Raw genomic sequence first — 22,977 nt, forward strand, 5'->3', positions numbered from 1 at the left:
CGTTTTTAATTTCTGTGCTTATTCTAAACAGAAATCAATGATGTAATATATTTTCAGAATGAGAATTGCATGGAAAAAATTATGACTACTTAAAAAAAAAAATTGGCTATTTTGGTACGTTTTTTGGAAGTTCAGTTGGCGGTTAAAGGGTTAACTGCATAGTGTTTCTAAATATCTACCCTAGAGGGAAATGTGGCACTAGTGTCTACGGCGCCTCTCCTGAGCGTTGCCTCAACCTACATGGAAATGACAGGAAGTACAGGCTTCGGATTGACTTTGATCTTTAGACTAGTGGCTTCTGCTTGCGGCGCAGTAAACGAAGCTATACTATACTATTATCGCATAAAATCTAATTTTATTTCTGCGGTATCTTATATAATGCACAACACATTACATAAACTTTGTATGACTTCGTGATTAAAGCGCGGTGTACCACCAGGGCACACCAGGGTATGCATTCTTCTGCAATTCTGTTCCCGATTTAGCGCCAGGAAATAATTAATTTACTTTTACAACAGCAATAACAACCATGCATGTACTTAATAAAAATACTCAAGTATTTATGGGAATAAAAAATTTGTAGTGGGAGAAAGTGTTGTGTGTTTGAGAGAAATGCTACAAGTGTCATCTGCTACGACGCCTGCTCGCTGCGAACGCGTGACTTTTCTTTCGGACGACAGGCACTTGCTAACGCTTTCGCTCTTTCGAAAGGCTGCGTTGGCTGTCACAATTGCTGAATGTCTTCAAGTACTTTTAAGCACATATGCTGCAGTGCTAGCTAGGACGCTTGTGGCCTCCGAGTATGCTTCATTATATTTTATATAATTAAGCATATTGTGATAATATGTGGTATGCAGGAGTGCGAAGCATAAACATATTGAACAAGTCGGCATGGATTTACTCGGCCCATTTCCCAAGTCTTCGGCTGATAACCGCTGGATCGTTGTCGCCACCGATTACCTCACTCAATACTGCGAAACACAAGCCGTTCAGCGAGCTACTGCTTCAGATGTTGCTAACTTTTTTATCAAAAATATCGTCCTTTCACATGGTGCTCCCGCTGTCGTCATCACAGACCGTGGTACGGCCTTCACTGCCCAGTTGGTCCGAGATATTCTGCAGCTGAGCGAAACAACGCACACCGTACGGCAGCTGCGTATCACCCGCAGACTAACGGTTTAACTGAGCGTCTCAACAAAACGATTGCGGATATGCTTTCCATGTATGTTGCCATGGATCATAAAAATTGGGACGAACTGCCTCCGTACGTGACATTCGCGTACAACACTGCCCTACAAGAAACCACCGTGTTTCCTCCTTTTCGTCTGGTCTACAGACGCGATGTCATCACTATGCTTGATGTGATGCTCCTACCAACTTCGTCTCAACCCGATACAGACGCCTTTTTTCAGCCTGCCGAAGCAGCGCGGCACCTTGCGTGGCAACAAATTCTATCCCGACAAAGTCAAGATGCTCGTTGATACAACATATGCCATCGAGACGTCACATACAACCCAGGAGATCTTGTATGGGTTTGGACCCCTATACGTCAACGAGGCCGGTCAGAAAAATTATTGCGCCGATACTTTGGACCCTACATAGTTTTGCGTCGTCTAAGTCCTGTCAACTACGAAGTTATTCCAGCCAACACTTCACACCACTCCCGTAGACCACATTCCTCTGACATTGTTCACGTTACCAGGATGAAGCCCTACCATTCGCGCTGACTCGCATCCACAAACTTTGTGATGCGGCCCCTGTCGTCACGTCCGTTGTCTTTCTCATTTCTTTTATTTTCTCCTTGTGGCATTTAACATCTCCCCAACTTTATTTATTATTTTTTCTTGAGGGAGGGGTAATGGCACGCACTAGTTACGCTAGAAGTTGAGGAAGAAGAAGTGTGCGGGGTAGCTGCTGCAAAAACGAACTGTAAACGGCCGTTCGCTTAGAACTGACTGACTGGCTTTTCCTCGTGACATTATGAAGACAGTGCGCCGTGTGGTGGCGAAGAGGACAGCAACTTTTTGCAAATACCCGCGAGAGAACCATCATCATCATCGACACCGATTTGGGAGCGTCAGCAGTGGCGCCTCAAAATGCGTGGCGCGAGAGAGTGTGGCCCGTGGCTCCGTAGTGTGAGCAGTGCCTGAGGTTCGGTGTTCGAAGAGAAAAAGCTTCCTCGCTGGGCGTCCGGCCCATGCCGCCTGCATCACTACGGTGTGGCGTAGTGATGCCGCCTGCATCACTACGCCTCACCCGAGTCAACGCTGTTGCCTGCTGAGAGGCTACCTCGCCTCGCTCTTCCGCTGGGCAACTGGTACAGGAGGGCTGGCGGCCTTGAAGTGGGGTGATGAGCGTTCGGGTGAGCAGCCACAGGGCTACTCTCCAGCTGTGGACGTGACCCAGTGACTGCGGCCATGGGCTCCCGAGCGCGAACCCCGCCAGAGGGAAACCGGGCACGCAGAGGCTCCAGTATATCGACTGTTGCGCAGGGCCACCTGGCCCCGTGAGACAGTCCGACCCTGTTGTCCGACCCGGCTGTCCGACACGGCCGGCCGACATCGGTTCCACAAGGTCTTCGAAACGGCGACACGCGCTTCCGCCTGAACTGTAGGCCAATTATAATTGACCGATACACAGATATAGGTGCATGTTGTCTATGAGGTATTTTGGGGAACTGTCGGGTGTGTGTGCCGTTTTCTATGTGTTATGTGCGTCAATACAAGTCTGATGTGTGTTTGTGCTTCTGTTTGCTGCTTCTGCCTCTTTCTGGAGTGATGCTGCGCCCATTAACATCACACATACTTCCAAAGCGTGCGCCAGCAGCTGTTATGGTATGGCTTTGAACTTACTCATTTTGCTACAGCAGACTACAGCCAGGAAGCGGCAGCCTTTCCTACCACAAATAAGTTTGTGTTGTCAAATGTCCTGAAACACACATTTCAGTTACCACGTAAACGAGCAATGCGTAATGAAGCCCTCAATCAAATTTGATTGTCAAGCCACTAGAAGTACAACTGTCTGTCTTGTAGTATCAGTAATGCCTCTTTTTTTGCTCTTTTGAAGTTTCATAAAGCACGTAACACTACAGCGCCAACCTAACACACTTAACGAACCAAGGTCAAAATTATCAAAACATCTTCTTTTAAAGTTTACGATGCCGCCACTTTCTCCTCGGGGCTTTGACACCGCACCGTGAAACAAACATTGGCCCAGTCGCTAGTCCAGCACACTATCGCCAATTCGAGCAACAGAACAAAGGCAGAGAGCGATTGCGTTGCAGTGTCCCACTGCAGGCTATAGCAATTGCTCTGGGAGCGAAACCAAAACTGCCAAAAGAAACCTGTAGACTAGTTCGCCAGTCAACAGAACACAAATCTGCAGCCTGCACTTCCCATCATTCCCATGATGGTTGAACGATTGCAGCGCCAGATTTCCCTCTAGTTATAGTAGTATGAAACTCTGTGGTTAACTGCAAATGCTGATCTTGGAGGCTTTGCCTGAATTGCGAGGTTGCGTCAACATCGGGATCATCACATCCATTCCGGCACCACCGCGCATGGCCTGCACTTGTTTGTTGAATTTGCATTCCAGACAGTATTCTGTCATTCTGTGGTTGTTTGTTTAGTATGCACTCCAGACAGCACTCTGCTGTGTCCAAGAAGTCTTTATCATGAAGTTATATAGTGCAGTCCACCTATAATGATATCAAGAAGAACGAAAGATCCTATCGTTATAACCGATCATCACTGTATCTGCACTTCCGTTAAAAAATAAAAAATAAAAGGAAGAAGCTGCCGAACACACCTTCCTAGTTCCGACACCAAATTCGCACTTACAATAAAAAAAATGAAACATTTATTTATACCTCTAAACTGCGTGTCAAGCGTTAGGCACGGTGAAATAGTCAGAAATCTGCACTTGCTTTCACAGAAGTTTCAGGTTCACAACCACAGTGTGGATTGCGTCCAGTGTCAGCACAAGCACTGGCTGCTATAATTTAGCATGCTTGAAATCAATGAGTGACTGTATTGACGACAGTGCACTTTGTGTGGACATCGGGGTAGGTGTGAAAAATGGGCCACTGTCAACGTTGTTGCCTACGTCGCACACCGCCTGTCGCAGCAATGATCGCCCTGTGGAGATTCTTTGCAGAACAAGGCAGCGCTATCTGCACTCAGAAACTCCTTCATCGAAGCAACACTTATTTTATCACCAGTAGCGATGTGCACTTGAGTTCGGTAATGTCAGCAGCTGCTACCGCGTTGGTTTCACACGTGGGGATTTCGCTCCGGCACACAAAGCCCACCGTTTCCGTTGATCGGCATGGTCACTGATGCTAGCCTTTGTGATCATGGTGCTCGCGGTTTTCAGAATCGTCTATATCAACTGCACGTGTTCGTACTTTGAGTCTTGCAAAATGTGCAGCTTCATCTCAAGCGACAAATCTTTTCGCTTTGCCTGGGCACCCACTACTGCTTCCGTGGCACATTTCCGCTCTTGCTGAGGAAGAGAGGGAGGTTGTAGAAAGGGAGCACAGGCGTGGTTCACTTCTCACCTTTTTCTCTTTCTCTGGACGCTTGCCGGCGACGCGAATGCGAAGCAGCTGGCACCATTTTGTGGCACACTGCAGCAACTTACGAGGCTTTCAAAATCTGTTTGCTGGCAGGACGCTTTGCGCGATAATGGTGGCATATACGAACTTGCGTAGGCAAACTTCTCGCCTCGTCTCGGTTAAGAGGAACTTAGCAGCGCAAATTGCAAGATTATTCTGCATGGAAAACGCCTCCCAAAAGGCAGTTTCGATCATTATATCCATTATGCGGTGAAAAACATATCATTCCATATGGTTTTTTTCTCATGGCCCTAATGTATTAGTTGATACTTCGAAGTCGACTCATTGTTATAGCTGATATATCATTATATGGGATATTGTTTTAAGGGAACTGCACTGTAGACAGTCTGCGTCAAATGACACCAACGGTGCTCTCGCAGTCAGATTCTTACTGAGTCTCGAGTCCGAATGAGCCCGGCTCCACAACTGAAGAGCCTGAACTGCCGCCTATCACAATGAGCTCAAATGCAGACATTATCAATGATCTGCTAGGCTGCGGTGTACCAATTCCTGCTGCCGTTACATTTGAAGACTTTGCAGTTGTCCACAGCGTAGTGTTGTGTGCAGAATTGAATGATGATGAAACAATTCAGCAAGTTCTCCAACCATCAAACTGTGATTCTAACTAGCATGATGATGTGCCATGTGCTCTAGAGCCTTCACATGCGGATCTTACTCGACCTCTTGCAGTCCTTGCATCAGCATACAGAGTCAACACAAAACTGTCCGAAATCCAGGTGGACTTGGTTGCACGTGAACGGAAGTGCATGCACTATTGAATCGACCACTTTTGCCTTGGACAGGTGCCTTAAAACAAACTTTTTTGGAGGCATTTTTTGGCATTCAATAGTTCCCATGGAATCCGAATTATCGGTTGTCGACTGTACATGAATTTGTCGAATCTTTGGGCGTGTGGCTTCAGACGTTCTTGCGACTTGGTTTATTACACTTTATCTGCCTTCATTGTCCTAAATTTCAGAGCAATCAGACAGTGCAAACACACACACAATCGCTACTGATTGCAGCGGTTCAGTTTGTCGAAAGAGCGAAATCGAAAAGCACCAAGCCTTTCAACATGCTAACTTGCCCGTGAGAAATGCATAAGGATGTTCTATGGCTATTGTCGGTGCATGCATCCGTGGCGTACTGGTTTCAATATCGGGCTTTTGTGCTAGAAGTCCTGTGTTCGAATCCTGCCATCGGGCAATATTAATAACGTTTCTTTAATTATTAATTACAACAGTACTTTGTTGAAAATTATGAGTTTACAAAGTCACAAAGCTGTTCGAAGCCAGATGGATGAAGTTTAGGCAAATCTCCATGCGCTTCCCATCATTCCCATGCTGTCTGAACCTCTCCAATCGCAGCTCCTGTAAACACAAGCACCAGAGTTCCTGTTGTGAATCAGCATGCACCAATGACATGAGTTTATTTTGTTAGATTCACCGGCCATGCCTCTTGTTAATCGGCAGTGGCTGCGGTGCCGTCACAAGATAAAGGCTATAAAAGCTACACTGACCTTTAATAAAGTGTTCGTTCTTTACGAACTGCTTGTTCGAGTTACTTCAGTGGCGACGAGGCTGCCCACCACCGGGCTGCTGCCAGCTCCATGACGGTCCGCGCCAGACCGCAGCCGGGTTTCAACGAAACGGAAGGAAGTTGGAACGCCTACCAGGTGCGTCTGGAGTCCTACTTTGAAGCTTACAAAATCGTTGACTTGAAGAAACGACGAGCCCTGCTGACGGCAGCCTTAAGCACGGCAACAATCGGCAAAATAACGGGACGGTGCGCGCCGGTCAAGATCCAAGAGATAACCTACAAGAAGCTGCTTGAACTGCTGACAGAACACTTTGCTCCACAGGGCAATGATATAGTGGAGTCCTACAAGTTCTTCACCAGATGTCAGCGTCCCAACAAGACAGCAAAGGACTATATTGTGGAAATTCGTGAGAAGGGCTGCAGTTGCAACTTTGGCGTGGCATGCGACAGGATGCTACAAGACAGACTTGTTTGTGGTCTACGTGATGCCGGACTTCGGCGGTAGCTTTTGGCAAAACCTTCGCTGACGCTAAAAGAAGCCAAAGATATAGCTTTAGCTGCCGAGATAGCAGCCCTCAATGTTGATCATATGGAGAAGACACAGGATTATGGTAACGTCCATGCCATGAGGAGCAAGATTCAAGGTCAACTGTATTATCACACGACTCATCCGCACACTTCTCGACCAAGTGAAGATGCCGTTTGCCCTTGTTGCGGTAGCAGTAAGCACAAGGCAGTAAAGTGCAAGTTTCGCCGGGCGGAGTGCTTTTGCTGCCGACATAAAGGGCACCTAGCTAAAATGTGTGCATGGAAACAAGGGGTGGCCCATTGTGAAGAGCATTCTTCAGAGAGCGACGACAACGAACTTTGTCTACTGAGTTTGTACACTGCGTCGGTAAACTGGGTCAAGCCCGTGGTTCGCACCCTCTGCTGGAGCGGAATTCCGCTGACAATGCAAGTAGATACCGGATCGCCTGTCTCCATCATTACGTGGAAAACATACTGCAAGCATCGGCATGTCTGGCCTGTGCTCCGCGAGACGTATTTGCAGTTGTCCTGATTTTTTGGCAAGCTTCCCGTGAAGGGTCAGCTGAAGCTTCCGGTCTCACAGGCGGGAAAAACCCTAGGTGCAACTCTAACCGTACTGCGATGTGATGGCCTGAACTTGTGCGGGCGTGATGTCATCAGTGCATTTGAGCTTAGCGAAAGGCCCGTCCTCAGCATTCTTGGCGAGGAAGCCTCCAGGGAGCAAAGTGTCCCTGAACCGTACTTTGGTTAGCGCACTTTTAGAGGAGTTCGCCGATTTGTTTACGCCAGGTCTAGGGCTCATTGATGGCCCCGCAGTCCATTTATGGTTGCGGGAAAATGTGATGCTGCGGTTCTTCAAAACATGTTCTGTGCCATATGCAATGCGGGAGCAAGTATCAAATGAAATTGACAGACTTGTTAGGCATAGCATTCTCTTGCCTGTGAACAGTGCAGACTGGGCCACGCCTCTGGTTTCCGTTATCAAAAAGAATGGTTCCATTTGGCTGTGTGGGGATCTTAAGGTGACCGCAAATGCTGCGTGTATTGCAGAGCAGTACCCCTTCCCAAAAATATGGGATATCTTTGCTAACCTAAACGGGGGTGAAGTAGTCGGCACCATGGACTTCAAAGATGCATACAGTCGGTTGCTGCTTGACGAGGAAACGAAGAAGATTTTGGTCATAAACACTCCGAAAGGCCTGTTTTGCTTTAATCGGCTTCCTTTTGGTGTAGCCTCTGCTCCTGCGATTTTTCAGAGACATATGGATGGCATCCTGCTATGCATTCCAGGCATTCAAGTGTATTTAGACAACGTGGTAGTCGCGGAGAAACGTGGCAACACGGTGTCAAGCTGAATCCACAGAAATGCAGGTTCCGACAAGCAAAAGTTGAATTTTTGGGACATCGTATAAATATGAACGGATTGTTACCCAAGACGGACAACATTCTGCAATAGCGAAAATGCCAAAGCCAACTTGTGTTACGGAACTACGGGCGTTATTGGGCTTCGTGATCTACTACCACTCATTTCTGGGAAACTTAGCTATTGTTCTACAGCCGCTGCATGAGCTGCTAAAAAAGAACACATGCTGGCAATGGGGAGCAAGACAACGCGTTCAGAGCAACAAAGCGGCTGCTAGAGGGAGCTAAGTTCTTGGCGCACTACGATCCAAGTAAGCCGTTTATCTTGGAAACCGATGCATCGTCGTGTGGTGTCGGCGCAGTACTATATCACAGAGTAAATGGGCAAGATTGACCAATACGGTTCCAGTCGCGAACACTTTCAGCTGCTGAGCGTAATTACGCGCAAATTGAAAGAGAGGCATTGGCTGTTGTCTTTGGGGTTATAAAGTTTCAGGAATATCTGCTCGGGAATCGTTTCACACTTGTCACAGATCGCAAACCCCTTCTGAGCCTTTTCAGCCCGGACAAGCCCGTTCCTGCCATGGCCGCTGCCCGGATTCAGCGTTGGTCCCTCTTGCTAAGCGCCTACAACTACAAAATTCAGTTCAAGCCAGGAAAGACATTGATTTCTGCAGACACCCTCAGCCGTTAACCGGTGTGGCAGGAGGATAACAACACTAAGGCTGCGGAAGATGATGCTCATGAGTATGTTCTTCTGACCAATCACCTCAACACTTATCCTCTGTTGGCGAGTGACTTGGCTAAGATGACTGTTGATGACAGCAACCTTGCGCAAGTCCACGATTACATTCAGAATGGCTGGCCACGATACTTGCAACCTGCTTAGGAGTCGTTACGCGCTTACGTACATAAGTAAGACGAACCGACGTACAGCCATGAAATTGTGTACTGGGGCCATCGAGCGGTTATTGCAGCGAGTGCGCAGCAGTCAATGCTGCGTATGTTGCATGATGCACATCAATGGAAAACGGCTATGAAGAACCTGGCACATTCTGTTTTCTGGTACCCAGAAAACTGGTTTCTGGTTTTCTGGGACATTGAGAAGCTGGTCAACGCGTGTCCAACATGCATAGAATGGGGCAGCATGCCTCCTGCCCGACAACCCGTGCCTTGGCCGGACACAGAGGAGCCGTGGTCTAGGGTCCATGTCGATTTTGCGGGTCCTGTGGAAGGTAACATGTTGTTGATTGTGGTTGATTCCCATACGAAATGGATCGAGGTTACCGCCATGAAGAACACCACTTCGACAAAAACAATTGAATCACTGCAGACTATGTTCAGCCGGTTCGGTTTGCCAAGGACCCTTGTGACGGACAATGGGCCGCAATTTATTAGGGAAGAGTTCAGGGCATTTATGAAGCGCAGTGGCATCGCTCATTGCAGACAGCTCCCTACAAACCGCAGTCTAATGGTCTGGCGGAAAAAAGCAGTACGGACTGTGAAACAAAAGCACACACAGCAGTTTACAAGCTCGGCTGGACCGCATTCTTTCGCATTATCGGCGCACTCCCTAGCCCAATGGGAAAACCCCAGCTTCTATGCTTCTCGGATATCAGCCACATTCTTTATTGCACGACGTCGTGTCATGACCTTTCCCCTCTGCAGGTGTGTGCAACAGTGGCTAACCACTGTGCAAGGACGTCTGGTTCAAGAACTGTGGAATGGGTGACAAATGGAAACCAGGCTTGGTAGAGTCCACCGAAGGCTCGTGAATGGCAACAGTAAAGACTGCAGATGGGGAGCAACATCGCCGCCACCTCAGCAAGCTAAAGACCAGGAGGACCAGCGTGGGAGGAGAAGCGGTAGAACCTGAGGCCTCCATGTAAATACCAACGGCTAAAGGCAGCCAGAACGCGGCGGTAGACTCGCAGTCTCAAGGGCACGACAGCAGTGACAGCCGGGCTCAAGTAGGCACCGACATTAGAACGTTGTCAGACGGGCAGGCTGAAGCCGAGGGTGCTACCAGTGAGACGTAAGGGACTGACTGCTCTGAAGTGACACTGCATAGGTCGAAATGGAAGCCCCGGCCGCCCGACCGCTTCACTCCTTAAGGGGGAAGAATTGTTGTGAATCAGCATGCGCCGCTGACAATTTTTATTTTATTATTATTTTTTTTTTTCGATTCACCGGCCACGCCTCTTGTTAATCGGCAGTGGCTGCGGGGACGTCACAAGATAAAGGCTATAAAAGCTACACTAACCTTTAATAAAGTGTTAGTTCTTTGCCAACTGCTTGTTGAGTTACTTCAGTTCTCTCCAGTAATTATTCTGTGAAACTCTGTGGGCACTTCCTGATCCAGTTACTGTGGTAGTGTAAGTTATTACAGATAACAGAGGAAATTTCACTGCAGCAATTACTCAGTCGCCTTGGATAGGTGCAGAATGTTTCGGACACATGCTGCAGTTATGCGTGAATGATGTTAAGCGTGATGTATCTGGGTTTTCCCAGCTGTGCACGAAGGCCACGGCTATCATTGGCCACTATAAGAAAAGCTTGTAGCAGCATCAACGTCGAGGAAGATGAGGATAATGGCGGCTGGCTATGGACAGGCCATTCCCTAGGAAGCGAAGCGGGCACGTGACTCGGATCACGTGTGGCCGATACGAGGGCATGGAGGTTTTTCCACCGGGAAATGACTGGGCTTTCTGCTCAGCAAAAATATGCTCCTGTTAATTGTGGCTCATTGTCATCACTGATATTGCACGCCATACGCTAAAAGGCTCAGGTCCACCTTCTTGAAGCACAGGGAAATGCAGCTCCCTGCAAGTGGTGCAAGATGTTCCAACATGTTGGAACAGCGAGCATCGCATGATGGCTAGGCTGCTCAAGCTTTGCAGACCAATCACCATAGAGCTTTCGGTATGTGATGGAGTTGATAACCTCAATGCAGCTCAGCGGAAGCTGATGGTTGCTGCTGTGAAGGTACTGGAGCCACTTACTCAAGCCACAACAGAGCTATCGGGGGACAAATATCCCATGTTGTTTCAAGTTATTCCTCTGCTGGAGTGGCATTGTACTTGCTTGACATGCAGCTCAATCAGATGAGTTGTCGACAGTTGCTTCAAGTCTGGCACGCAGCGTGAAAGCAAGCTTCCCAGGGGTCAAGTTATCTGGAGATACAGCACTAGCGATGTTGCTGGAGCTGCTAGAGCTACAAAGAAGTGGGCCTGCACTGTTCTCACCAAAGCATCAGTGGAACACTGCTAGTTTTATGCTGTGAACCATCAAGTGAGGGTACTGCAGGTTTGGATAGCTCCTATAAGCAACTAGTTTTTCTTCATGAGAATATTTATTTGAAATATGTTTTATTAACTCTGGAAAGGAGCACCTTTTACTGCTTGCAGAGCAGATAGTCTTTATCTGCGATATTTTTTCACTTGAAACATTTTATTAAAGGATTTTTTTGTTTTTTTATGTGTGTGTTGTAGCCTTGCAACTAGTAGAAGGGAGCGCCTTCTTTATTGTAAGTGGAGCTGCTAGCCTTTATGTCATTATATTTTTTTGCTTGAAATATGCTACCAAAGGATCTTATGTGGTGTTTTATGCATGTGCGTTGTAGGTTGTTGCCTATGTAGAAGGGAGCACCTTCTTTTACAATGTGTTAGGAGCAATTCTATACACGCGAAAATTTTTTACTTGTTAAGATAACAGATTCTCTGTGGTGCCTTTGTATGTTGTAACCTCAGAAATAAAGGAATTTTGCATAGAACAACTTTCAGCTGTTTCATTCTTTGGACACTTGACAGCTATTCGAATTCGATTTGAGGTTATTTGACCATGAGGACTATTTGCTTTGAACCAAAGTATTACTATTCGCGCAAGTCAAGCTCATGAATGGAAAATGTCTAATGTAAGTGCATTCAACAAGACCTTGGAGAAGCAAATTGCCAAGTTCCTGCTTTTCACTTTCTCTGGACATTGTCCGAGACATGCGGAGATTTGAGATAAAGTTAAGAAAGGTATATCTTATATTTCGTATTATGAATATATCAAACTAGTTTGCAATCTCCTTCCAGTTCAAGATATCTGGGACTGACTGTATAGGCTTGTGTGGAAAAACTGCGACTTACCAGTGACAAGTTTCTGGAAAATAGCGCACAGCAAGGTGGCATGCCACATGTTTGTACGATTACCACATGGACTTGTTTATCTGTGATTCATTTTAATTTCTAAATTTTCACTGTGTTTGTGATCACCTTCATGTTATACAGCCATATGTTGTGAAATGGCAAAGTGCCACCATTTCACAACACACTGCAGCCTAAATTTTGGTTAGAGCTGACTTCTCTTATAGCAGACCTCTTTTGCTGCATTATTATGAATCATTGAAAGGAGCGTTGATAGTACCAGAGTACAGTAAACCTGACAACGCTTCTGAGTTGATGGTCACACACGCACTATACCAGCACCATTGGCATCTCCATTCTCTTGTGCACACGACATGCTGCTCCTTGGTAAAATGTTGTGCATATTTATGGCAAAAGGAAACATGGATACTGGAGTGCATGGTTTGCAGTATGGGTAGAAATCAGTACGGCCAGATCTGGCACTGTACACAACAGTGAAGGGAATTGTTGCATAATATCTTGGTTCTTGGTAATTGTTAGGCTTGTCAGCATTTCCTTAATTTGCTGGCGGAGTTCTGCCACCTAGTGGTTTCTTGCAATGTCGTTACTAGATGCGAGTGTAAAAAAACATGGTATTGTTTAGAACATCTCGCTTGCATGCAGCTATGAAGGTTATATGAAATCTGAGGCTTGCAGCATGCAGTGTGCAGTAGTGGGAGCCCTGGATTTTGCCTGTCTTCCATGTACTTGTGCTGTGAATCTGTGATGTGATGTTTTGCATCCTTGTGCTGTCAACTGAGGCCTGTTTATGCAAGAGGCCTCCATGTCTACAACACGCTCATGTTGTCTGTGCGCAGCACTACCAGAAGAATATCGGTGATCTCAACCAGCCTCTGCTCGTGTGCCGCCCAAGAGAGCGGGACATCAGGGTTGGCCGCACTGACAATCTTTACCTCATTCCAGAGCTGTGCTTCCTCACTGGTGAGTGAAAGGTATTGATTCACCTGTGGGAAGGCAGGGTAAGGGTTAAATTGAGCTGTTGCATTTATAGTTTCAGATCTGTGGAAAACTTATCTACAAGATGCAGCTCTTGAATGGGCTCTGAAATGATTTCTTACAAACGTATTGAGTTGTTAGGGTAGGGGCTTCTGATTATCATGTGACGCATTGAAGTGCTTAGCGTTAAGTGTGAGATTTATTATGCAGTGTTTAAAATGTGTAATGCTACGAATCGTAGTGGCGCTGCTCCCCTGCGTTTTCAGCCACCCCCTCCCAATTTACATAGTTATCCCAACTGCTGTGAGTTGATCAAATTGATTTTTTTCGTACAAAAGATAAGGCTGGTAGCTGGGAAAAATACAGCGTGTCAAGATTCAAGTAAGACATTGACGATTCACATTACTACTCGCTATTTACCCCCCCCGCAAGGGCGTCTGTGCAAGCAGGCGTTTGATGTGTTGCGACACCACGTACCCGAGCACACGAGGGTTGGACCCTCCCGCGTCTAACCATGCGCGGCCTAGCCGTGTCCGGTTAGACGCGGGACATCAACGCCGCGGGTGGATGAATACCACCCGCGGCGTTGTCTTGGACGATGATTTGCTGGAGCTCTCTGAGGCTAAACTCTTGTAGGGCTTCAGTGAACAGAATGTTATAAATGTCAAAAGAATCAAGATGAGGCGAGATGGTAAAGAAATCGCGACCAAACACTTAATACTCACCTTCAATTCAAGTGTCCTGCCCGAGTCAATCGAGGCCGGGTGCATCAAGGGTGCATCAAGTGCACCAAATCCCCTGAGATGTTTCAAATGCCAACGTTTTGGCCACAGCTCGCAGAGCTGCCGAGGCCGCCAAACATGTGCAAAATGCAGTGCCCATGAACACACGTCTGAAGCTTGCGCGAACTCTTTGCATTGTGTAAACTGTGATGGAGAGCACGCCGCGTACTCGCGGTCGTGCCCATCTTGGAAAAAACAAAAAGAAATTGTCACGATCAAAGTGAAAGAAAATATATCATTCAAGGAGGCACGTAGGCGGGTGGCATACCTGCCTAAGAACACATTTGCCGAAGTGGTGCGTCAGGGGGCAGCGCCACAACGGCCTCCGGCTGCTGTCCGACCCACACCCAGTGAGGCGGCAGTGACGCCATCCGCCCCCTCAGCGATTGCAGATAACGCTGCTACGCCAACACAGCAGGCGGGGCCAACGACCCCGAAGGTGGGCGCAGCCGAGGCTACCCCAACCTCCCCGGCCCCATCCAGCGCTGGCAACAGCCGGCGCAGCCAGATCCCTCAGGGAGCCCCATCGACCTCCGGGCTGGTGGGCGCAGGGGTCTTGCCTTCTGAGGCAGGACCCTCACAGAAAACTTCTCGCTCGCAAGAGCATGTGTCCGGCGCCTCGCAAGAGGCAATGGACACTTCACCTGTCCTCACGGCGCGCCAAGCGCCTAAGGAGCGGTGAGGCTCCCTCGAACGCTCCAGAAAGGGCAAAACCCCGATTACAGGGCCTCAAAGGGCTCTGTAATCTAAGGCATAATTTCCATTTCCGTACACACAGCACTTATTTACATTAAATATGGATACACAAATTATTCAATGGTACATCAGAGGACTCCTTAGAAACCTTGATGACTTGCAAGAACTCATCCGCAAACATAATCCAAAGGTGCTGTGTTTACAGGAAACACACCTAAAATCGAAACACACAAACTTCCTCCGAACGTATGTTACGTTTCGCAAAGATCGCGATGATGCCGTCTCATCATCCGGTGGTGTTGCGATTCTCACTCATAAAAGCATAGCCTGTCAACATTTACAGCTACGAACGGCCCTTGAAGCAGTGGCGGTTCGAATTGTTTTGCTAAACAAACTTATCGCTATTTGCTCGATTTATATACCCCCACACTACAAACTAAGCAAACATGAATTTCAGTCCTTCATAGATGAATTGCCAGAACCTTACGTTGTACTTGGGGATTTCAATGCGCACAACAGCCTGTGGGGCGACTCTCGAATAGATGCGCGAGGTCTTCTTGTTGAACAGCTCCTCTTCTCTTCTGGTGCATGCCTGCTGAATAAGAAGGCACCCACATATTATTCTCTCGCCAACAGAACATTTTCATCAATTGACCTCAGCCTAGTTTTCCCGTGTATACTGCCTGAACTCGAATGGGAAGTTATGAACAATCCTTACGGGAGCGACCACTTCCCCATACTGATAAAAACATCTAAAGAAAACGAATATCCTCCACAAGCTCCTAGGTGGAAGATAGACACAGCCGACTGGCAGAAATTTCGAACTCTCTCTTGCATCTCATGGGCTGACCTGTCTTCTTTAGAAATTGATGCTGCTGTGGATTATCTTACAGCATTCATAATAGATGCCGCATCAAAATGCATATCCGAAGTAAGTGGTTTGGAATGCAAACCACGTGTACCGTGGTGGAACAGCGAATGTCGGACCACCCGTAAGAATCAGAACAAGGCGTGGGGGTTGCTGCGAGCTTCTCCCACCGCTGAGAATCTTGTCAACATTAAAAAAATAAAATCCCAAGGTAGGAGAACCCGCCGGCAGGCCAGAAGAGAAAGCTGGCACAAGTTTTTAGCGAGTATTAACTCGTTCAGAGATGAGGCCAAAGCCTGGAACAGGGTTAATAGGATTAAAGGGCGGCAAACATATTCACTCCCTCTAGTAAATACACAGGGCGATACACTGAAAGATCAGGCCGACTCACTTGGGGAGCACTTTGAGAGTGTATCAAGCTCAAATCATTATTCGCAATCCTTCCTAAAATATAAACAAATAGAAGAATGCAAGCCACTCATCAATAAATGCCGACAGAATGAACCGTACAATTGCCCTTTTAGTGCTGCCGAGTTGAAAGCTGCCTTGAGCGCATGCAAGAGCTCTGCACCGGGATCCGATAGAATCATGTATGAAATGCTCAAAAACTTACACAATGACACGCAAGTAACACTACTTACACTTTTCAACACTATCTGGGACGCAGGGTACCTTCCAACGGCATGGAAAGAAGCCATTGTGGTCCCTGTTTTGAAACAAGGGAAAGACCCTTCTTCAGTGGCAAATTACCGCCCGATAGCCCTCACAAGCTGCATGTGTAAGGTATTTGAAAAAATGATAAATCGGCGACTCGTCCATTTCCTTGAACAAAACAAAATGCTTGATCCCTCTCAGTGTGGCTTCCGAGAAGGGCGCTGCACAACCGACCATCTTGTACGTATTGAAGGACATATTCGTGACGCATTTGTACACAAACAGTTCTTCTTATCGATATTCCTCGATATGGCGAAGGCGTATGATACGACCTGGCGCTACGGAATCTTGAGAGATTTGTCAGAAATGGGCATTCATGGTAATATGCTAAACGTAATAAAAAGCTACTTGTCCAATCGTACCTTCCGGATGAAAGTAGGCAATGTGCTGTCATGTCCTTTTGCATAAGAAACCGGTGTACCCCAGGGTGGCGTGCTCAGTTGCACACTCTTTATTGTTAAGATGACAACACTTCGTGCTTCCTTACCACCGGCCATTTTGTATTCCGTCTATGTGGACGACATTCAAATGGGTTTCAAATCCTGTAACCTCGCAGTGTGCGAGAGACAGGTACAGCATGGTTTGAACAAGGTGTCAGGGTGGGCAGAGAAAAATGTATTCAAAATCAATCCTCATAAGAGTTCTTGTGTTTTGTTTACAAGGAACAGAGGCCTGGTTCCGGATCCCTGCTTAGAAGTGTGTGGACAACAGATACCTGTAAACAAAGAACACAAATTTCTAGGTGTCATACTTGACTACACACTCACTTTCGTCCCCCACATTAAACATCTTCAAGAAAAATGTCTGAAAACAATGAACATAATGAAACTTCTGTCCCAGACTACGTGGGGTAGTGACAGGAAGTGTTTAATGAATCTATATAAAAGCCTCATTTGATCGCGACTAGACTATGGTGCCGTGATTTATCACTCTGCCGCCCCGAGCGCACTAAAGATGCTAGACCCAGTGCACCATCTAGGAATCCGACTGGCCACTGGCGCTTTCAGAACGAGTCCCATACAAAGTTTATATGTAGAGTCAAATGAGTGGTCACTTCATCTGCAGAGAACATACATCAGCCATACATATTTTCTGAAAGTCCACTCAAATCCTCAACATCCCTGTTTTAATACCATTAATGACATGACATATGCTACACTCTTTCGCAATCGTCCCTCCGTAAGACAGCCTTTCTCGCTGCGTGTGAGGGAGCTTAGTGAAGAAATGCACGTTCCACTCCTCGAGCTTCGCCTAATGCATCCAGCCAAGGTGCTACCTCCTTGGGAGTGGCAGCTCATACAATGTGATATATCTTTCGTGGAAGTCACAAAGCATGCTCCAGAGATTGAAATCCTAATGCATTTCCGGGAACTCCAGCACAAATACTTTTGCACGGAGTTCTACACAGACGCATCAAAGTCACACGACGGGGTGTCCTATGCAGCCGTCGGTCCATCCTTCTCGGAATCCGACGTACTGCATCCGGAAACTAGCATCTTTACGGCTGAGGCCTACGCACTGCTGTCGGCCGTAAAACATATAAATAAATCACAACTCCCGAAATCAGTTATATATACGGACTCCCTCAGTGTTGTGAAGGCCTTGATGTCTTTCTGTAATCACAAAAATCCAGTATTTAATGAACTCTACTCCGCACTGTGCAAATCATATATATCTAACCAACATGTGATCATATGCTGGGTATCTGGACATAGGGGCATCCAGGGTAACGTGTTAGTGGACCAAATGGCCACATCAATTGCATCACACACTGTTAATTCTGCCGCTACAGTCCCTGTCGCAGACCTGAAGCCTTTCTTAAGAAGGAAACTGCGAAACTACTGGCAGCGCTTGTGGGACCTGGAAACAAATAATAAGCTGCATGTAATAAAGCCACAACTAGGTTTCTGGCCTCCTGTAACAAAATCACGCCGGACAGATGTCCTATTCTGTCGTCTAAGAATAGGACACACTTTTGGCACACATAACTTTTTACTCACGGGAACGAGCCTCCAACCTGTGGTAGATGCGGGGAAAGGCTGACCGTCCTCCACATCCTACTGGAGTGTCGGGAAGCCGAATCCGAAAGAAAAGAACATTTTCTCTTAGCATACCGCCACCACATCCCCCTTCATCCTGTTATGTTACTTGGTCCAGAACCACTCTTTGACACCAGCACCGTCCTAGGTTTTTTGAAAGATGTTGTGTTGCATGTTATTAGCCCCACACGTTCGTAGCGCTTCCTCTCTCCAGAGGATGCCGCTGCGATAATTATTTTGAATAGCACATGCCTCTAGGCCCTTGTGGTTCAAAGGCTCGGGTGAGGCAGTAGTGCTGTAAGCAATTTAACATCTCGCATATTTTAAACAATGCATCATTCTTTTACGATGGATTTTAATGTTCATAGTCATCGCCATAATTTTATAGCACGTAGATTTTACGCACTTTACAGCGACTATTTTTAGGCCACTTTACAGCCAAGTCACATCTTCCATAATACATCGTTAACACTACCACTTGTCATGGCGCTCTTTGGCCAAACCTGGCCCTTGCGCCACAAAATACCACACATCATCATCGCTATTTACCCCTGTAAAAACACATCTGAAAAATTATTTTAGCTCGACATGCCTGTTTACATTAGCAAGCTACCCTGTGTAGTCAAAAAGACAAACAAAACATGATCAAGTGGGTACAAATGATCATTTATGTGTAAAATGCAACTGATGGTTGATACTTTTTTTTTACCAGATGATTGAAACAGTTACAAAGGATGAGACTGCAATTCATTTCTGGAAGTCACTGCCATCTCACAGTTCTTGACGCATAATTCTTCCAGTCTTGTCATTTCATCTACCAGTAACAGCTATTTGCAAAGGCTGGTTAGAGTCTCTTCTATTGTAATCAAATTTACCCTTTGCATTTCTTCTGGGCAAAACAAGATATGCGATGTACCACTCAACACTGCTTACTCTCAGCTTTTGTCCTCAGCTTCCGTTTTATTTACGACAAAGGCACAACAGGTGCCTCTTAAGCTGCCACCGACAACTGACAATCAAAAGACTAATTCACATGCTGGCAAACACACCTAATGATTGCCTGATGCTGGCAGAGCATACATCAAACCTGCTGTGCATCAGAAAGGTAAACAAAGCATCTCGTCACTTGCCGCACACAATCATCACATGATCCAGCGCACACTGGGTTCATCAGAGTTGTTCTACACCGCTCATTTTGCTGACACCTCTGTCACTGCAGCTGCTGGAGTTGGAACCTAGAGGAATTATGATGCTGTCGTGTCTGATGTCAACTGCACCATCCCGCTCCCAGGCCTCTTTCTCAAGTCGCTCCACATGAGTGCAGTCCCACACCCAGTTTTCTGGAGACACAAGGGCGATGGCTTGGTTCAGCAGTTCTTCGGCTCCAGTGAAAGTGAATGAAGCGTTGTTGGCAGCATGACCATTTACACATTCTATAATGGATCATGGAACCAGCATATTTTTTTTCAACATGGTAGGGAAGTACAGCTCAATTAAACCATGACACCTATGCGGAGGGCAATCCGTGGAAGTCACCGGAACAAATAATGCCACAGTCTGAGCCAGTGAAAGGACATCATGGGACACAGAAAATACTCCCTGCTTGTCCCCATCAGATGCTGCTAGTTTGGGTGTCATCACGTGACTTCGAAGAGAAATTTCACTTGCCCCATAATCTAACATCGCACCATATTCACCAAGAAAGTCAATGCCGAGGATGATGTTGTGGGTGATCGTGTTCCAAAACAACAAATTCAGTTGGAAAACCTTGTCCACCAACACTCGCTATAGCAGAGGAAACACCAACTGGCTGCAGGGGTTCGCCCCCAATTCCACGAAAAGTACTCTTTTGGTCCCACGCGAACATAACTTTGTGTCCAAGACAGCTTTTAAACAAAACACTCATAACTGCAACCGTAGCACCAGTATCCACTAAGGCACCAGTATTTAAACCATCAACACAGGCACTTGTTCTTGAGCATGGCACCAGGCGGAGGACTATATAACCATCCCGCAACCTCACCTCCATCGGTCGCATCAGCTAGTTTCCCAGCTGGGATGGTGGTGAAAGTGAGTGACGGCGAGACGATGGTGAGCAGCGATAGCAGGTCAGAGGTGGAGTAAGACTGGGGTCGGAAGCTGGAAACTCACACCGGGATACACGTTCACGTCAAAGAGGCGCAGTGGTCTGCCATGGTGTACTGTCTTGACCTCCAGATTGATAGTCAGGGATGGCCGATTTACTCCATGAACCTTTCCCACGTTGTCGTTGTGCTCTGATATTATCAAACCAGAGAAGCACGGTTCTGGCAAGAAAGAAAACGACATTAGCAAATCGCGCCGTTGAGTTCCACCCATTGTGACCGCTTAGCCTTTGATAGTACAATTGAACTCACTTATAACGATACCGGTTTTTACAATATTTCGGTTATAAAAATGAGAAGCTGCTGCACTGTCATTTTTTTATGTTTTCCATGGTGAAATAACCCTCTTAACTACAATGCCCCGATGCTGCCTTATCAGTTGTAACGATGGTCTGGCTGCTGGGTGTCTGAGCTGAAAGGTAGTGAAATGCAAAATCCTTGAAAAGAAAAAACAAAACGATCAATTCGAGCCACTGCACTGTGGGCCGCTGCTCTGATAGACGCCGCGCGCTCATTTTCCAACCATCTCCGTGGGCCTCTCTCTTATCCCCCTTCCATCCCTCCGAAACACGAATGGACCGTGCCAACTGCGCTGCTTACAGATTTCTCGCGTGTAGCTCGCTTTCTCCTCGATCGGCGCAGTTCGGCAAAGAGCTTAATCGCTCATGTTCATCTTTGTTGGTTGTGTCAAAATCGTTCCTGGCCACGTGGTTTCTCAGCCTCATTTGACCAGCAGTTGGTTTGACTCGCTGCCAAAAGGGAAGATGGCTGATCCGCCTGCTGATCATCGGCAATGCGCAATGTTGCCGGTGAAAAGAAAGTGCACAGCTATAGAGTTGGAAACTAAGTGCTTCTAACTGATGAGGCGATCATCGCGAACATACTTGCATCAGATAGCGATGACGGCAGCCATGATGCGGTAGGTTAGGCTGCCTCAACATGCTCACAAGAGGCCCGGCAGGTGATTCAGTCCCTCCGAGGCTTCGTTTTCGCGAGGAACCGGAGGGTCTGAACCAGAAGGACTTGCACTGCACTACGTAGAGCACCTAGATGCTTTGGAGAAGGATGTCGGCAAGCGTCAGGTAAAGCATGCAAGGCTGATTGACATAGGGTTTTCTCGTGCAAGCCAGTCAGAAGTTCACGGCGAGATGCTAGTGGTGATCTCACCTCAGTGTTTCTTCTGGATTTCTCAAGTTGACAGGCAGCTGTCTCTCAATTTTTAAAAAGCCCCTTTTGGGGCCATTAACGCGATGCCTCGGCAGAGCTCGCATATCCCTTGCCACCCGTGACCCTTCTATGCAGTTGTTATAGCAGTGCCATTCTTTAACGCTGACAGCCGTGGCTTGTTACACGCGATCAGAGCGCACAGGAAGCAGTTAAATGAGTGAACACAATCAGCACCCAGATGGAGGAAGATAGTGGGGCAGGACTCTGGCCTTCCCGCCATAGTTTTCTCACATCAGCTCTGCCATCTCCGTATTTCAAATTTTTCATGCAACCCAGTTATAACAATTATTGGTTATAACAGTGGAATTTTCGTGGCACTTGAATATTGTTATAAATAGGTTCAACTGTACTTGAGACAGTCATCAACGTCCTCATCAGCTTTGCCGGAAAAGGTATGTGGCTCCTTCTGAGGAATCCAGCAGATGACTTGCCTAGGGCAACTCATCTGCTGTGTCATGGCTGCCACCAGCTGCTAGCAGTTCGTTCATGTCCATGTCTTCAGGCAGTAGTCCAACCAAGCGCTGGCTTTGTTGGAGGGTGCGTTGAAGAAGGTTGTCCACAGCGATTACCCAGCACCATGTACAAAAGTTGTTATGGATGAAATGGGTATTACCCAGCACCATCTATCAAAGTTGTTACAGATTGGATGGGCTTATTTACAAGATGATCGAGGGGGGCGTAGAGACGAGATCGCAGGCAGTCAGGTATTTCTTCTTCCTCTTCGGCTTCGCTGCGCAGCATAACAATACTAGTAGAACATATATCAAAATAACACACTCACAAGCATCTGCCATTGTTTCAGACATTGGTAAAACAAGCTGTACGTCAGATCGTAAAACTGACAACCCGAAACAAGCTTCTGTGTCTTAACTGCTGCTGTCATTTATAAGTTTTGTTGCCCGAGTTGACCACAGTGCATTTTTTGTCTTTTTATTGAAGTGCTGGGAGCACTGGAGGCTAGTTTTGATGATGCCTCAGTCTGTTTTATTTTCCAGGATTTCAACAGAAATGTTTAACAATGCATAGAAAAAACACGTTTGGCCAAATTGATATCTATAGGTGCGGTAAAAAGGGGTAAGCATTCTGTGGTAGTAGGTCTCCCTTTTGGTGACACTCCCCATTCATTAGGTAGAGTGATACTTTCCACTCTAGACTGGTGTAGGTGTACAAAGGCATATGTGGCTGCTTCTGCAATACTGCTGCATGGGGGTTCACGAGCAATTGCCACAGATCTGAGGGCATTAGGGCGACGCCCAGGGCTTTCTCATTTATACATGGCAACATCGCAGGTTTATGCCACATTTATTGTTTATAAAGCGAGGGTGCCAGTCTGCGAA

At 46.9% G+C, this 22,977-nt stretch overlaps 1 protein-coding gene across 2 annotated transcripts in view; it reads left to right on the forward strand.

The window, feature by feature from the left end:
* Window positions 1–22,977, forward strand: part of LOC142567952 (piwi-like protein 1) — a 215,234-nt gene that overhangs the window by 79,651 nt on the left and 112,606 nt on the right. For both annotated transcript variants that reach the window (XM_075678034.1, XM_075678035.1), the window contains exon 9: window positions 13,032–13,155. In XM_075678034.1, the coding sequence (XP_075534149.1) occupies window positions 13,032–13,155 (124 nt within the window). The remainder of the gene's footprint in view (window positions 1–13,031; window positions 13,156–22,977) is intronic.

This window comes from Dermacentor variabilis, unplaced genomic scaffold (assembly GCF_050947875.1).
Source record: "Dermacentor variabilis isolate Ectoservices unplaced genomic scaffold, ASM5094787v1 scaffold_15, whole genome shotgun sequence".
Lineage (NCBI taxonomy): Eukaryota > Metazoa > Arthropoda > Arachnida > Ixodida > Ixodidae > Dermacentor > Dermacentor variabilis.